This window comes from Crotalus tigris, unplaced genomic scaffold (assembly GCF_016545835.1).
Source record: "Crotalus tigris isolate CLP2741 ecotype Arizona unplaced genomic scaffold, ASM1654583v1 scf7180000017969.2108049, whole genome shotgun sequence".
Lineage (NCBI taxonomy): Eukaryota > Metazoa > Chordata > Lepidosauria > Squamata > Viperidae > Crotalus > Crotalus tigris.
In genome coordinates, this window is record NW_024096751.1 from 985,340 (window position 1) to 999,028 (window position 13,689).

General features: G+C 37.1%; 1 protein-coding gene across 1 annotated transcript in view; it reads left to right on the forward strand.

The window, feature by feature from the left end:
• The window catches only part of RNF32 (ring finger protein 32), a 27,028-nt gene continuing 13,339 nt past the window's right edge, over positions 1 to 13,689 (forward strand). Inside the window, 7 exon segments of the mRNA XM_039345671.1 lie at positions 1 to 82; positions 2,547 to 2,614; positions 2,617 to 2,645; positions 3,191 to 3,476; positions 6,926 to 7,068; positions 8,626 to 8,658; positions 11,666 to 11,790. Of these exon segments, the coding sequence (XP_039201605.1) occupies positions 66 to 82; positions 2,547 to 2,614; positions 2,617 to 2,645; positions 3,191 to 3,476; positions 6,926 to 7,068; positions 8,626 to 8,658; positions 11,666 to 11,790 (701 nt within the window). The 5' untranslated portion in view covers positions 1 to 65.

Sequence of the window (13,689 nt, forward strand, 5' to 3'; positions counted from 1 at the left end):
CCACACAATGGAAATATACAAAACAAAGAGAAATTAAGATGGAGAAGAAGCCATAGCTTCTTTCTATGGTACTGGATAGAAGGTACAGTAGATTGTTCGTTCTTTTGCAACAAAGAAAAGTAGATGATCCATGATCAGTCCTTGATCAGACTAGTAGCAGAAGCCAATGTCATGTCCTTCAATTCTCTTTTCTAGGAAAATGCAATATATCCCAGCCCTGTAAATGCTGTGTGAACAATGAATAACTCAGTGAAATACCTGAATCCAGGTCACAATCAAATCTTATTTCACACTAATTTACTGTACCAAAATTTCATTTTCTACTGATCCTGTTTAATGTACTTTAAAAATTGAGTCAGTGTAAGATATTTTTGATATGCCATACAATATTTTAAAACAATTACAGTACTATAATACTAAATGTGCCAGATTACAGGATAGGAAAAGTACTTACTCTTAAAAGGCCATAACTTTGATGGTTGTTGTTGCTATGTGTGAATAATATTTTACAGTAAATTGCCCCAATGACCTTGGGGTGCTAAGTGATGATAGAAGATAATAGAGACAAAGGATATTTCCTTTGCATTGTATGTGTTTTAAGCTTTGCTTCAGTGGACAATGATGGCAAAGAAACTAGACAAGTAGAAATATTAATTTTAAATAGACAGCATTTTGTTCTTAGAAGAGGCCCATTCTTGTACCAGTATTGTTTTAAAAAGTACAAATAAAAGTAACCTGCAGAGAGCTTCTGTACTCTGAGACAGAATTGGGAAAAATGTGGCTCTATAGATGCTACTGAACTGTGTTCCTAGCACTTCAGTGAAATGGCCAATGCTGAGAAGTCAAGGTGTCTTCACCTCTGCTTTCAAAGCCATGAGATATTTGATTTTTACAAGAGAGTCCTCTTCTCTAAAAGATGTGATTCCAGAGGCAGAAAAGAAAGAAATATACAAATGCCTTAATGGATATTTTATTGCAGGTTAATAGTAAAAATTGTTTGAACTCTACCTTTTTTTTAATTTTCTAGTCCAAAAGGATACTCAGGTATCCCTTATTAAACTAAGTTTTAAATTGCAATAAAAAATAAATAGCAAATTCATCCAGATAAATAAATGTTAATAGAAGTAACATTAAAATATTTACTCGTATGTCATATGGCTACAGAGAGTTTGTTTTAGTATAAGAGTCTTTTAGTTCTACTTGTCCCAGCAGAAAGGGCCTACTTTGGATCCTGTGGTCAAAAAAGTCCGATTTCCAGAAGAAAAACTTTTTCTGCCGCAGCGCCTGCCCTTTAGAACCTCTTACCCTCTAAAGCAGGGGTCCCCCAACCCCTGGTCCATGGCCTGGCACTAGGTTGCAACCGGGCCATGCAAACAAGCGAAGCCCCATCTGTGCGATGCAGGCAGCATGTGAAACTATGCCCCCTCTGGTCTGTGGAAAAACCTCCCTCCATGGAACCGCTTCCTCATGCCCCAAAGTTTGGGGGCCGCTGTTCTAAAGTAAGATTGTCCCTTCTGCAAGACCTGAAGACCTAGCTTTGCTAGTTGGGCAGGGGAGCAGATGGGGGGAGTTCCATTCTGGAGATGGCTGCTGGATTGATCCCACCTCCCCCGTTGCTCTCTGCACTTCTCCATTTTTTTGGTTATTGTATTGATATATTCTCATTGTGTTCTTTTTCATTGTTTATTTTATTTCTGTTCTGTTCATACCCTTTTAATTTCTTTCTTTTTATTGTGGTAAGCCCCCTTGAGTAGTCCTGCAGCAAGATAGGTGGCAAATAATTTTAACAAATAATAATAAATGAGACAATACCTCTAACACCATTAAGATATCCCCATCCCCTTATCCCAGATCCTTGGGAAGGACTCCATAGGCAGACAAAAATGTCAAATCCAGTTTAAACATCTGGCTGACTATGTGACAAACCATAGTATCTCTAATAAAGAAAAGCCCATTTCCTCATACCGTTTTTGTCCAAATCAATAGCAAGTATAAACTCAGAATTGGGCCTCTCTCCCAAGAACTTTTACATTATAGTAACAAGAGTGCTAAAAACATACATCAAAGTATAAGCTATAGGTAGTCCTCAACTTGCAGTCACTTATTTGGTGACTGTTCAAGGTTACAACAGCACTGAAAAAACTGACTTATGGCCATTTTTCACATTTAGGACTATTGCAGCATCCCCAGGGTCACGTGATCAAAATTTGAGCACTTGGCAATTGACATATATTTATAACACTTGTATTATCACAGGGTCATGTCATCACCATTTGTGATCTCAGCCAGCTTCCAACATGCAACGTCAATGGGGCAAGCCAATTCACTTAATGGCCACATGATTCACTTAACAACTATGGCAAAAAAAACCTCTTAAAATTGGATAAAACTCACTTAACAACTGCCTTGCTTAGCAATAGAAATTTTGGACTCAATTGTGGCCATTAGTCAAGGACTATCTGCAAACACCAACCGTATATTTTAATTACCATGCTGTTTATAGTATTCAATGTTTTATTCAATGTTTTTTGTTTGCTTGTTTTTAGGATTGTACTAATTTGGAGTGCGTGCAGGACCTCTTTGTATATTGAAGATAAAGAAATTATTACTCCCTCTATTCCATGATGCAAAAGAAATATTTCAAGGTGCACAGATCTTATACTTGTAAAACACATGCTGAGAAAGAGCTTTGAAAATAAAAGCTTTATAAATAGGCCAATTTAATGCATATAAAATACTATCTACTCCTATAATTGTTTTAATGTGCAGTTGTTTTGGAAGAGAGAAGTAGCCTTAGGTTTTATTTTTAATTACACTGAAACAAAATATGTTTAGGCATGTCAAACTTTTATAGTTCATAATGAGTTTATTGCACACAATAATTATGGCTTCAGTAATTAAAAGTTTAAAATTGCTGCTATTTTATTTAATATAAATGATAAATCAAAGATTTCTTTTTGCCTTTATATAAGTTAAAGTGGGATGTGTCAAATATCAATCTTATGTTTCATATTGTGGTAATTGTATATTAGTAAGACTTCAAACATGGGAGTTGTATGGGCATAAAGGTTCTGTCAGGCTAAAAAAAATCATTGGCTAAAGGCTGAATTTCTTTTGTTGTTTAATGTGTTATACATATCATTCATATATAACAGTAATTTATAAAAATAATTATGAAACTTTATTTTAGGGGAGTTCCTACAAACCAGAGTCTGTAGCACTTACTGCTGTGGCATTACAAGATCATATTTTACATGATCTTCAGCTGCAAAATCTTTCATTAGCAGATCCTTTAAAGTCAAAGACATGGAATAAAAAAAATAAATACAGGCCTGTGAACAAGGAGAAAATCAGAGCAGTTATAGATACTGGATTAAAAAAAACAAACAAACAGCCAAACAACCAAAATAACCCGCAAAATGAAGATCCAGAGAAAGAATATGTCCTTGATCCATGTCCTCAGCCTCTGACTTTAGGTAAAATCTTAATTTTCCAGTCTGTTCGTATTTGATTTTAATAAATGTTTAATGCCTCTTAGGTATGGAAGGATTTTGCTGCATGTAAATTTAATAAATAACTAAATAATTAGTTATATTATAATAAATAGATACTTTTTTCCATATGGCACAATAGCACCACAATAAAAGAACAGCTGTTTGAAGAATCTTCCCTTGTCCTTACAAGCATTTTTCTTTACTTTCTTTTTCAGCTTAGGTTTGCAGCAGATAGATATTTCTTGGAAAGTTACAAGCAGGAAGGGGGAAAAAAGCAATTACTGTATTTTTTTTCTTTGGCTATACATTTTGGATCCTGAGCATTATATAAAAGGAACTCAGTATAATTTATTTTGGGTGACAAACACGTGTGAACTGGGTGAAGAATCACTAACTTTTAAGGGATTTAAAAAAAAAAATAACATTAACATCATTAACATTACAAATATTGCTGATGACTTTGTCGTTGATATTACATTCTCTCTTTGCTTACATAAAGAGAAATGTGAAAAAAGAACAGGAATATATTGCATTAAATAACCCCATAAAATATCAAAATCTAATGAATCTGTCTTAAATAAAAGGTAATGCCACCAAGTTAAGGAGAATTACTTAAAGAATGAATTTTTTCTTCACCCTGACACCACCTGATATGTATGTTAAATTTATTTTCACTGTGATCAGTAGCAAAAGACTTTAGTGCCAAAACAAATATTTTTGCCATTAGGAAGGAAAGTCTTCATACAGAAAGAAGCAAGCCTACCACCCAGTGAAACTACATTAGCACCATCTAGAGTTGCCTTCTACTATAATTGGGATACGTACTTGGGCAACTGTTGTTTTTACAAAAAAAAAGAAAAATTCATTTACTAGGTTGGGCATAGTTTGTTTTTATTAAAAACAACCCTTCACCTTTAACTACTCTTTGCTCAAAAATTTACAACTTGTGTTTTTGTAATGGTTTGGGGGCAAATCCATGAATAATGCCTGTAGCTAAACATCCAACTTCAAATCAAGAAACAAGAGACTTACTTTATTATAATAAAAGAGATGGATGCATAAGCTTCCTGCCTGGGGAAAGAGGAGGTGCAGCGGCAACATATTACACTGTCATGAGATAATAACATTACATGGTCTGACTAATAACTAGGAAGAACTACTAGAAGTGCTACTGTTACACTTTTTACATCTTTGTTTACAAGAGTTTTCCTCCTTTTAAATTACTAGTAGAGATCTCTTGGGGTAGTTTGATGTAATGGTTGAGACACAGGATAGAAACTAGAAGATGGTGTACCGTAGCAAAGTCCTTCCTTAAGCAAGAAAGCTATCTGGGTGATCTTGGGCCAGTAGCCCTCTCTGAGCCTTGGAAGAAGGCAAGGGCAAATCACTTATGCAACACATTCCAAGAAATCTACAGGAACTTGTTCATGTAGTTACCAGGCATCAAGACTGACTTGAAGGCACACAAACACAAAAAGAAATGGATTGAGTTAGGCAACACTTTGTGGCATGGTCTAGGCCAGGGGTAGGCAACCTTGGCTCTTTTATGACTCATGGACCTCAATTCCCAGAATTCCTGAGCCAGCCATTCTGGGAGTTGAAGTCCACGAGTCATAAAAGAGCCAAGGTGGCCTAGCCCTGGTCTAGGCTACCATCTCATACCAATGTGATTGGCTTGCCACTCACTCCAGCGGAAGAGGCACGTTGTGTCCACCAAGGAATTTTGGCTGGCAGGGTCCAAGAGACGAGCCTTTTCTGCCGTGGCCCCAGCCCTTTGGAACTTCATGCCCCTTGAGATGACATCCACCCCCACCCTCTTGGCCTTCCATAGGGCCCTGAAGACCTGGCTCTGCCATATGGCTTGGGCTCCTGGTGAGGGCATCCTACTCTAGAATTCGTTAAAAAATTAGAATTCCATTTCTACCTATTTACATATTTTTAACCAGTTTTTTTTGTTAATTTTAAAGTTTTACTTTTAATACTTAATGTTTTAATGATTTAATTGTTTTATATTGTTTTTTAACATTGTAAGCCTCTCAAGGTTGCTTGATAGTGAGCTGGATGGCATATAAATTTAATAAATAAATAAACACCTTCTGCCTCCTGTTTTGCCTCCCATCCATTCTTTTTTTAAAAAAAGTAGTGTGTTTCTGTTTCAAGGTCATTCAGTTTGAAAGCCCAGCTCTGCAGTCATATAAATATTCAGACAGATATAGAAGATATATTTTTGTATATGTGTGCTAATATACATTAGTAGGTTAATTAGATGATTCAACTATCCGCCTACATCTACAAACTGGAACATTTGATACACATTGAAGAGAACAGCCTGGAGTTGGTGGGACTTATAGTTCAACAATATTCAAATATTCACAGATTTCCCAGTTTTGCCCTGTTGGAATACTATCACTGCAGAACATTTAAGAACTATCAGAATAAGGAAGATTTATGAATGTGCTTAAATAATGCTTTGTTTAACTATTTTTATAATCAGTTTACTTGTTCATTGAGTGATTTCTTTAAGTAACATCTATTCAAATAGATAAACTCTTGGTTTCTGGGGAAATTAAAATGACCAAATTAGTATTTGTCTTTTTAAAAAAAATACTATATTATGAAGTAGTTTCTGTGCCGAAATAGGGAAATAAAAAAAATTAAGTAACAAAACAGGTTTGAAATCTAGAGAATAAGATATTAAGATGACCTGTTTAATTTTAGTTGAGGTTTGTTTGTTTGTTTTGGGTTTTGCTCATTATCACCCAGTCTTGCAAACATTCTTTCAGATAGAAACCCCAGTGTGGAATCCAGAAGTCTTGATTGCCCGAGAAAAATGTGACATACCTGTCAAATTCCTCTGTCATATGGCACATCTACTTACTTGAACAAGGAAGACTTAGGCAAATTTAGTTCCAATTCTGTATAGCATATTGTACATTCATACATGGGAATATCCATTTTATACTATGTCTTCCTAAGCAGATATGCAGGGGATTTCATATCTGATGAAATAAAATGTTACATTAAGATACTATGCATGTATGAAATATGGATATTTCTGTGCATTTGTACACATTCTAGTTATGGCTAGTTCTTTTTCTGTCAGCAGTGATTCTTGATGATTTATTTACAAGAAAAGTTGTGCATTTCTGTTGCCCCTAAGAATTCTCCCATTAGGTTTCATTCTTTCCAAAATAAACCACCCCATAAAATGTAAGCTGTAATTTATGAAATTATTGTTATTCAGTTACTTTCATTGAATTTACTACATTTAGATTTATAATTAAATATGAGCTAATTCAATTTTATCCCCAAATAACATTACTGGCCATAAAAATGCTTATAGTAGAAATATTAAATATGCACTGCCACACAGAAGATCCTATAATGAAACAAATTGTGAGTCTATTTCATTTGCTGGACTTTACTTGCAGCTCAGAAATTTGGATTGGTGGAGCTTCCTGCCATGCCACTAACTCTAGAGGAGTGGGGATATGTCAAGCAACGATCCATAAAACAAGGAGATTCTGTTCAACCTTGTGCTATATGCAAAGAAGAATTTGCACTTCAGCCACAGGTATTTTATCTGCCTCCTTTAATATTATGGAATAGCGATAGTCCTCAACTTACAACTGGCTGCTTAACAACCAGTTTGAAGATGTCCAAAAACTCTCCTCCAATCATTTCACTATATCTTAGTATCTTCTGCACTCGTGGCCACAATTTATAACATTTTTAATAGAATTGGTATTACTTTTGGTTTCTGGTGAAACTTCATAGCAAACAGTCGGTTTCCTCAATGATACAATGTTTGCTTTACAACCATGGTGTTTGTTTAAAAACCACACCACTCAGCTGCTGCAATAAAGGTAATATCAATTGCAGTCATGTCTTGACTCACTGAACAGCCATCATGACTTACAACCATAATTGTACACTCAATTCGGATTGTAAGTTGAGGACTACCTGTATATCTGATAGAACTGGGAACACCGTAATTTCAACTTTGAAGAGATGCCTTTCAGATACATAAGGTCATCTATGTAGCATTTGTCTGCAAGACATTAAAAAAGCTGCTGCTGTTTCCAGTCAGTTTCTAGTTTCCTTACCAAAGCTGCAAAATTCCAGATTGAATCCAAAGCATCTTATAGTCCTGGAAACTCGTGAAACACATACAAAAAATTACCAATGGGGAAAAAATGAAATAAATTAACTCATGGGGGGGGGCTTGGTACTCTCAGCTTGCTTGTTTTCTTGCAGATGTTTCAATACCCTAAGTAACATCATCAGTGCACTGATGATGTTACCTTTGTTGGTGTTAGTTGCGAAGTCGTGTGCGACCCCACGGACAACGTTCCTCCAGGCCTTCCTGTCCTCTACCATCTTCTGGAGTCCATTTAAGCTCACGCCTACTGCTTCAGTGACTCCATCCAGCCATCTCATTCTCTGTCGTCCCCTTCTTCTATTGCCCTCAATGTTTCCCAGCATTAGGCTCTTCTCCAGTGAGTTCTTCCTTCTCATTAGGTGGCCAAAGTACTTAGTTAGGGTAATAAAATGTCTGCAAGAAACCAAGCAAGCTCAGAGAGCACCAAGGACCCATCATTTCAACCCTGAGCTACAAATATTCTCCTTCATTGGTAAATTAACTTGTTTTTAATCATATGGAGAGGGTGGTTTTTTTTATGTGAGTTGCTAATGTTCAGAGAACACTGGACTTTCCTTGATCATGAATATGATATAATCTCTTCTTCAAAAAGCAAATAATCAGCAGCATTCTTTCCACTTTTTAAAGATTATTTTGTATAGCTGTTAGAGACAAGGACTTCAAGGTCCATCTGTTCTTGGAAGAAGCTGGTCTTATGTATACCTAGTATTCAGAAACTCATGGTTCACCTTATGCCCTTGGCTTTTAGGATGCCAACTTGTGTCTTTTCCCAAAGCATTTTAACAATCATTGGGGGGGTGGGAATGCAGTTCTTAAGTCTAAAATGTAATAAAATGTATATAATATAATTAACACTAATATGTTCTTTCTGCAATGAAGGCTACTATTTAATTATTGTGCTGTTGGTAAGAATAGAGGGGATTCTTGGATAAATTGAAATCTCAAAATGATTTTATTATTTCTGAACAGGTGTTGCTCTCTTGTTCTCATGTATTTCACAGAGTAAGTAAACCATATCTCTTTATCAATTAATGGCAAATATATATCCTGTCAGTCTTCTAAGTTGTACATCATATAATTAATTATAATATGAAATTTTACGTGTTAAGAATAAATCTATTGTTTTTAATTGTGTATGGTAATTCAAAATGTAATTTTAGGATATTGTTTTAAGACAATATATTTTATCTTACACAGTATGGTTGCATGTGGAACAAGCCTACACAACTCATAGAGAAAAATGGTTCAATAGCTAAATTAAAAATAATCGCAGGTCACAAAGAATACCTGATATCTCAATCAACTCTTTGGCAGTGTTGCAGCTGGTAGTGTTGATAGGCCCAGAAGCGCTAGAGATGTTTGGCAGTTTGTTGGGTGCGGTGCATTCTTTCACATGCATATGGAAGGACAAAAGTAGAAATAATCACTTAATGTAAATATGCACCCAAAAGGTTCAATTACAGTGATGGCCACTAAGCTTTTGTATCTAGACCTAGTACTGTAATTTTATAGTGAATCAGAATAAGTGGCTTGCAAAGTTAACAGTGGCTTTATACACTCCATGCATTTAATGATACCAAGAGCTATTAGTTGTTTCAGCCAGTCAGTGCTGGGATCAGAGAGTTAATCTGACATAGGCATCTATTATACTAAAGTTACTTAGATCTGCTCTGAGTTGCTGTAGCTGGGCAGCTCTTACAGAAATGACTAAGCCACTATGCTGTCTGGTTATCTGGAAAGAGCTTCACTTACAGAGTAAGTGATGAGATCTTTAGATTAGCGAGCTTTGTCACCTGTAGTCTGGATCCAAATGTTCCCTGGTTGATCAAGTCCTCTGCAAGGTAGCATGTGGTTGGGACCATGAGGTGGTACATGCCTCTTTTGTAGGAGGTGGTGGTTACAACTGCCTTGAAACAGACACAGGTCCACCCCTTTGTCATCCTTGGATTCAGCAGTGTTGAATAACCTTTGTTCAATCTCTAACCTTTCACTTTCGGGGAATGTTGTTGAAAATATGGTCAATAGTTTCAAAGGGCTCTGAAGAATATGGATTATTTTAATCTTTTTCAATCAGGTTTCAGGCCAGTTTATAATATCAAGATGGCACTGATTGTACATGTGTGTGATCTTTGGATCCTAGCATGCAGGGGAGATAGCTTTTTTTACCCTCCTGGATCTCTTAGCATCTTTTGATACCATCAGTCATGATATCCTTCTGGATCAGCTTATGGGACGAGTAGTGGGACCTACTCAGTAGTATTTTTTCTTCCTCTAGGGCTGGTTTGTGTCAATGCTGGTATGGAGAAGTTTTTAGCTCCTGTGTGAGATGTCTCAAGATACTTCTCTCTTTCTCTCTCTCCATCTCTCCCTTTCTCTTCCTTCCCCCCCCCCCCCATTTAACCTCTGCATGAAACCACTAGATAAGGATATCCAGTGGCCCAGGGTAAAATATCAGTATATTGTCATACAACTCCACCTGTGCATGGATAAGTAATGATATCAAGGTACTTACTAAGTGCATGGAGGTAGTAAGGGACTGGATGGGAAGAACCAGCTGTAACTCAGCTCTAGCAAGATAGACTAGCTTGCGATTTGGGCTTCCTTGGATCTAAAGATTTTTTATCGTTACCCTCAACAATTTCCCCAAGCTGACTTGGTGCACAATTTGGGAGTTCTCTTGAATTCATTGCTCTTGCTTGAAGAGCTGGTGGCAACTATGGCTAGGAGGACCTTTTGCTCAAATTCATCTTGCGTCCATTCCTGGAGGAGGTCCTTCTCAGTCACTTCCCAACTGGATTTCTACAGTGTGCTTTAACATGGGGCTGCCCTTGAAAAATATTTCAACTGCTTCAGGATACAGTGGTATGCAGTTAGGATGCACCAGGTCTGACCAAATTACATTGCTTTTGGATACAATTTGACATGTTGATTATCCCTTTAAAGCAGTGGTTCTCAACCTGTGGGTCGGGACCCCATTTGGGGTCGAACGACCATTTCATGGGGGTCGCCAAACCACGCTGTCCGCCATTTTTTTCCCTTTTCCCTAGCTGTCCTACTCCCTCTTATTGGTGGCCACACCCACTTCGGGGTCACCACAACATGGGGAAATGTATTATGGGGCCACGGAATTAGAAAGGTTGAGAACCACTGCTTTAAAGCCTTTTATGGCACACAACCAGATTAATTGCAGGATCACCTGTCTCCATGGACTTCTGCTCACCCACCAGATCCAACCGGTATATTTCAAGGATACTCTATTAAAGGATATGTGAGTCACCTGCCCTATGGAACAGCCACCCCATGTGAGATCTGGATGCTCCCAATTCTTTTGACTTTCTGGAAAGCTGCTAGCTGAGCCCCATTTGGCATGATTTATACAGATGAGCTTATAAAGTGCCTTGATTATTCTGTTATGATTATTTTAAGAGGTTTTTCTTTTTCTTTTTAGATGCTTTATTATATTATTTTTATTAATTTTTATTATCTGTCTAGAGTTTAATATGTAAGATAGGTGGCAGTATACATTTTCTAAAATAAATAATCGTATCTGCATATAGCTTCAGAATTGTTGGTGTTAAACCAACTTGTTGTGCATCTATGCATGTGAAGATAAACAAGAATGTTAAACCTGTCTTCCTTTTAGCATAGAAATGAAGCCTTAGAACAGTTTTGCTACAACATTGCTTATTTGTGAAGTTCATTCCTATACACACACATACGCACACACAAACACAAATAGAGTCAGCTAGTGGAACAGGTTGCCATGTGGAAATGCTGATTTTTTTTCTTCACTAGAGTTCTTCAAATAGTGGCTGGATGGTCATCCACGAGAAACACTTTGTGCACTGAGTGTGGATAGATGACCTTTAAGATGCCTTCCATGATGATGTTGTCTTTCCTGAATCTAAAAACTCTGGACATATAACTTTGCATTAATATTCATAAATCTTGGAGAGGGGCAAACTAAATTCAAACAAGTTTACAGCTAGAACTAATCATTTTTTTCCAGGCATGCCTGAAAGCTTTCGAAAAATTCGCAGCTAAAAAGAGCTGTCCAATGTGTAGAAAGACCCAGTATCAAACAAGAGTAATTCATGATGGAGCCCACATTTTTAAAATAAAATGTGCTACGAGGTAAGAGTGACTGGCAAATAACAAAGCTCATTCCCCAAGAAGGATTTGTTGAAATATTTACATGCACACAAAGTACTGTGTAGTGATGGAGCAATGTAAGTGAGTGCTAGGTTTTAAAGCTTAAAAATAAAACCTCTTCAGCACATAAGATAATGTGAATATCATAATGTAATACATTCACGCAAGTGTTTAGTTTGAAGTGGAGATTAAGATAATATTTTGGCCTCATTATATATAATACTTTGTTAGATATACTCCAAACCATGTGGTTCATGCCTTTGATTTAATAGGGGTAAGGCGAATAAGGGAAGAAATAACTTTCCCAGGATTTAAACTATTTAATTGCTGGAAATTATATTTCTTTCCCCTATATTAACAAGTTGTATGTGGATTATGAAGCTTTGTTCTATTAGCAGTGCTTAACGGCTCCTGGTCATGTGATAACACAAAATAAGCAGCACATTACTATATCACTCTGCATACATTTTGAATGTATCTTTTTAAAAAAATAAAATACGATGTTTAAAATTCACTGCTTTCCCTCCACTGCAGCTTGGAGGATCTCATATAATTGTTTCAGCCATTTTTTCTGATGAGATGAAGAAATGCAAAGCCTCCTTCTGCCAAGTCAACACTCCTGTTATTTAACAAAATAACAGAATAACAGTGTTGGAAGGGGCCTTAGAGGTCTTCTAGTCCAACCCTATTCAGGCAAGAGACCCTAGACCAGGGTTGTCAAACTGCTGGCCCACGGGCCAGATGTGTCATCAGGAAACCGCGCCCACCCCATTGCCGGCAATGGGGAAATAACTCTGATGCGTCGCACCATGTCACATGACGTCGTGGCTTTGACATGTCTGCCCTAGACCATTTTAGACAAATAGTTGTCCAATCTCATCTTTAAAACCTCCAGGGTTGGAGTATTCACAGCTTCTGGAGGCAAGTCATTCCACTGATTAATTGTTCTCCCTGTCAGGAAATTTCTCCTTAGTTCTAAGTTGCTCCTCTTCTTGATAAACTTCTGTCCATTGCTTCTTGTTCTGCCTTCAGGTGTTTTGGAAAATAGGTTGACTCTTCTTTCTCCTCCTCCTCCTCCCTCTTCCTCTTCCTCATTTTTTTCTAAGCTCCCTATTATTTGATTGTTCCATGCAACTTCAAGTCTAACATTATTTTAAACAAAAAAATTGAACTGAGTCCTGAACCCACTTTCAAACTAGTGACCCATAAAAACTTTATTTTTTAATGTAATTTGGGCTAGGGCAGTGGTGGCGAACCTAAGGCATGAATGTCAGAGATGGCACTCAGAGCCCTCTCTGTGGGCACACGCATCATCGCCCCAATCCTAGGTCTTCAGCTGGGTTTTATAAAACCTTTTCGCTTTAGGCCTCCGCCGCCGTGTACAAAAAAAAAAAGGTTCAATCAGTCAATTTCAACTTCTCACGGGGGAAAAAAAAGATCTTGCAAAGTTGGAATTGATTGATTGAACTTTTTAGTCCCACCCAGTCTGCCGTTATCACCGCAGCCACGCCCACCCAATGGGCCACACCCACTCAGCACCCAACGATGCATAAGTGGGTTTTGGGTTGCAGTTGGGGCACTCAGTATCTAAAAGGTTCGCCATCACTGGGCTAGGACAAGTGATACACTAGTAGGATTTCACGTATCTAGGAAATATTGATCTGTAGATTTGTTTAATTAGTGTAAAGAATTATTGAAATAAAATAAAACATATACATCAGCATTGGAGCATCTATTCTATGTACAAGAGAACCTGCTATGTTTCCAGTCAGGTAGTCCTCAACTTACAATGATTCATTTAGTTACCATTCATATTTATGACACTGAAAAAAGGGACTTCTGACCGTTTTCCACATTTAGGAAAAGTAACTTATGACCATT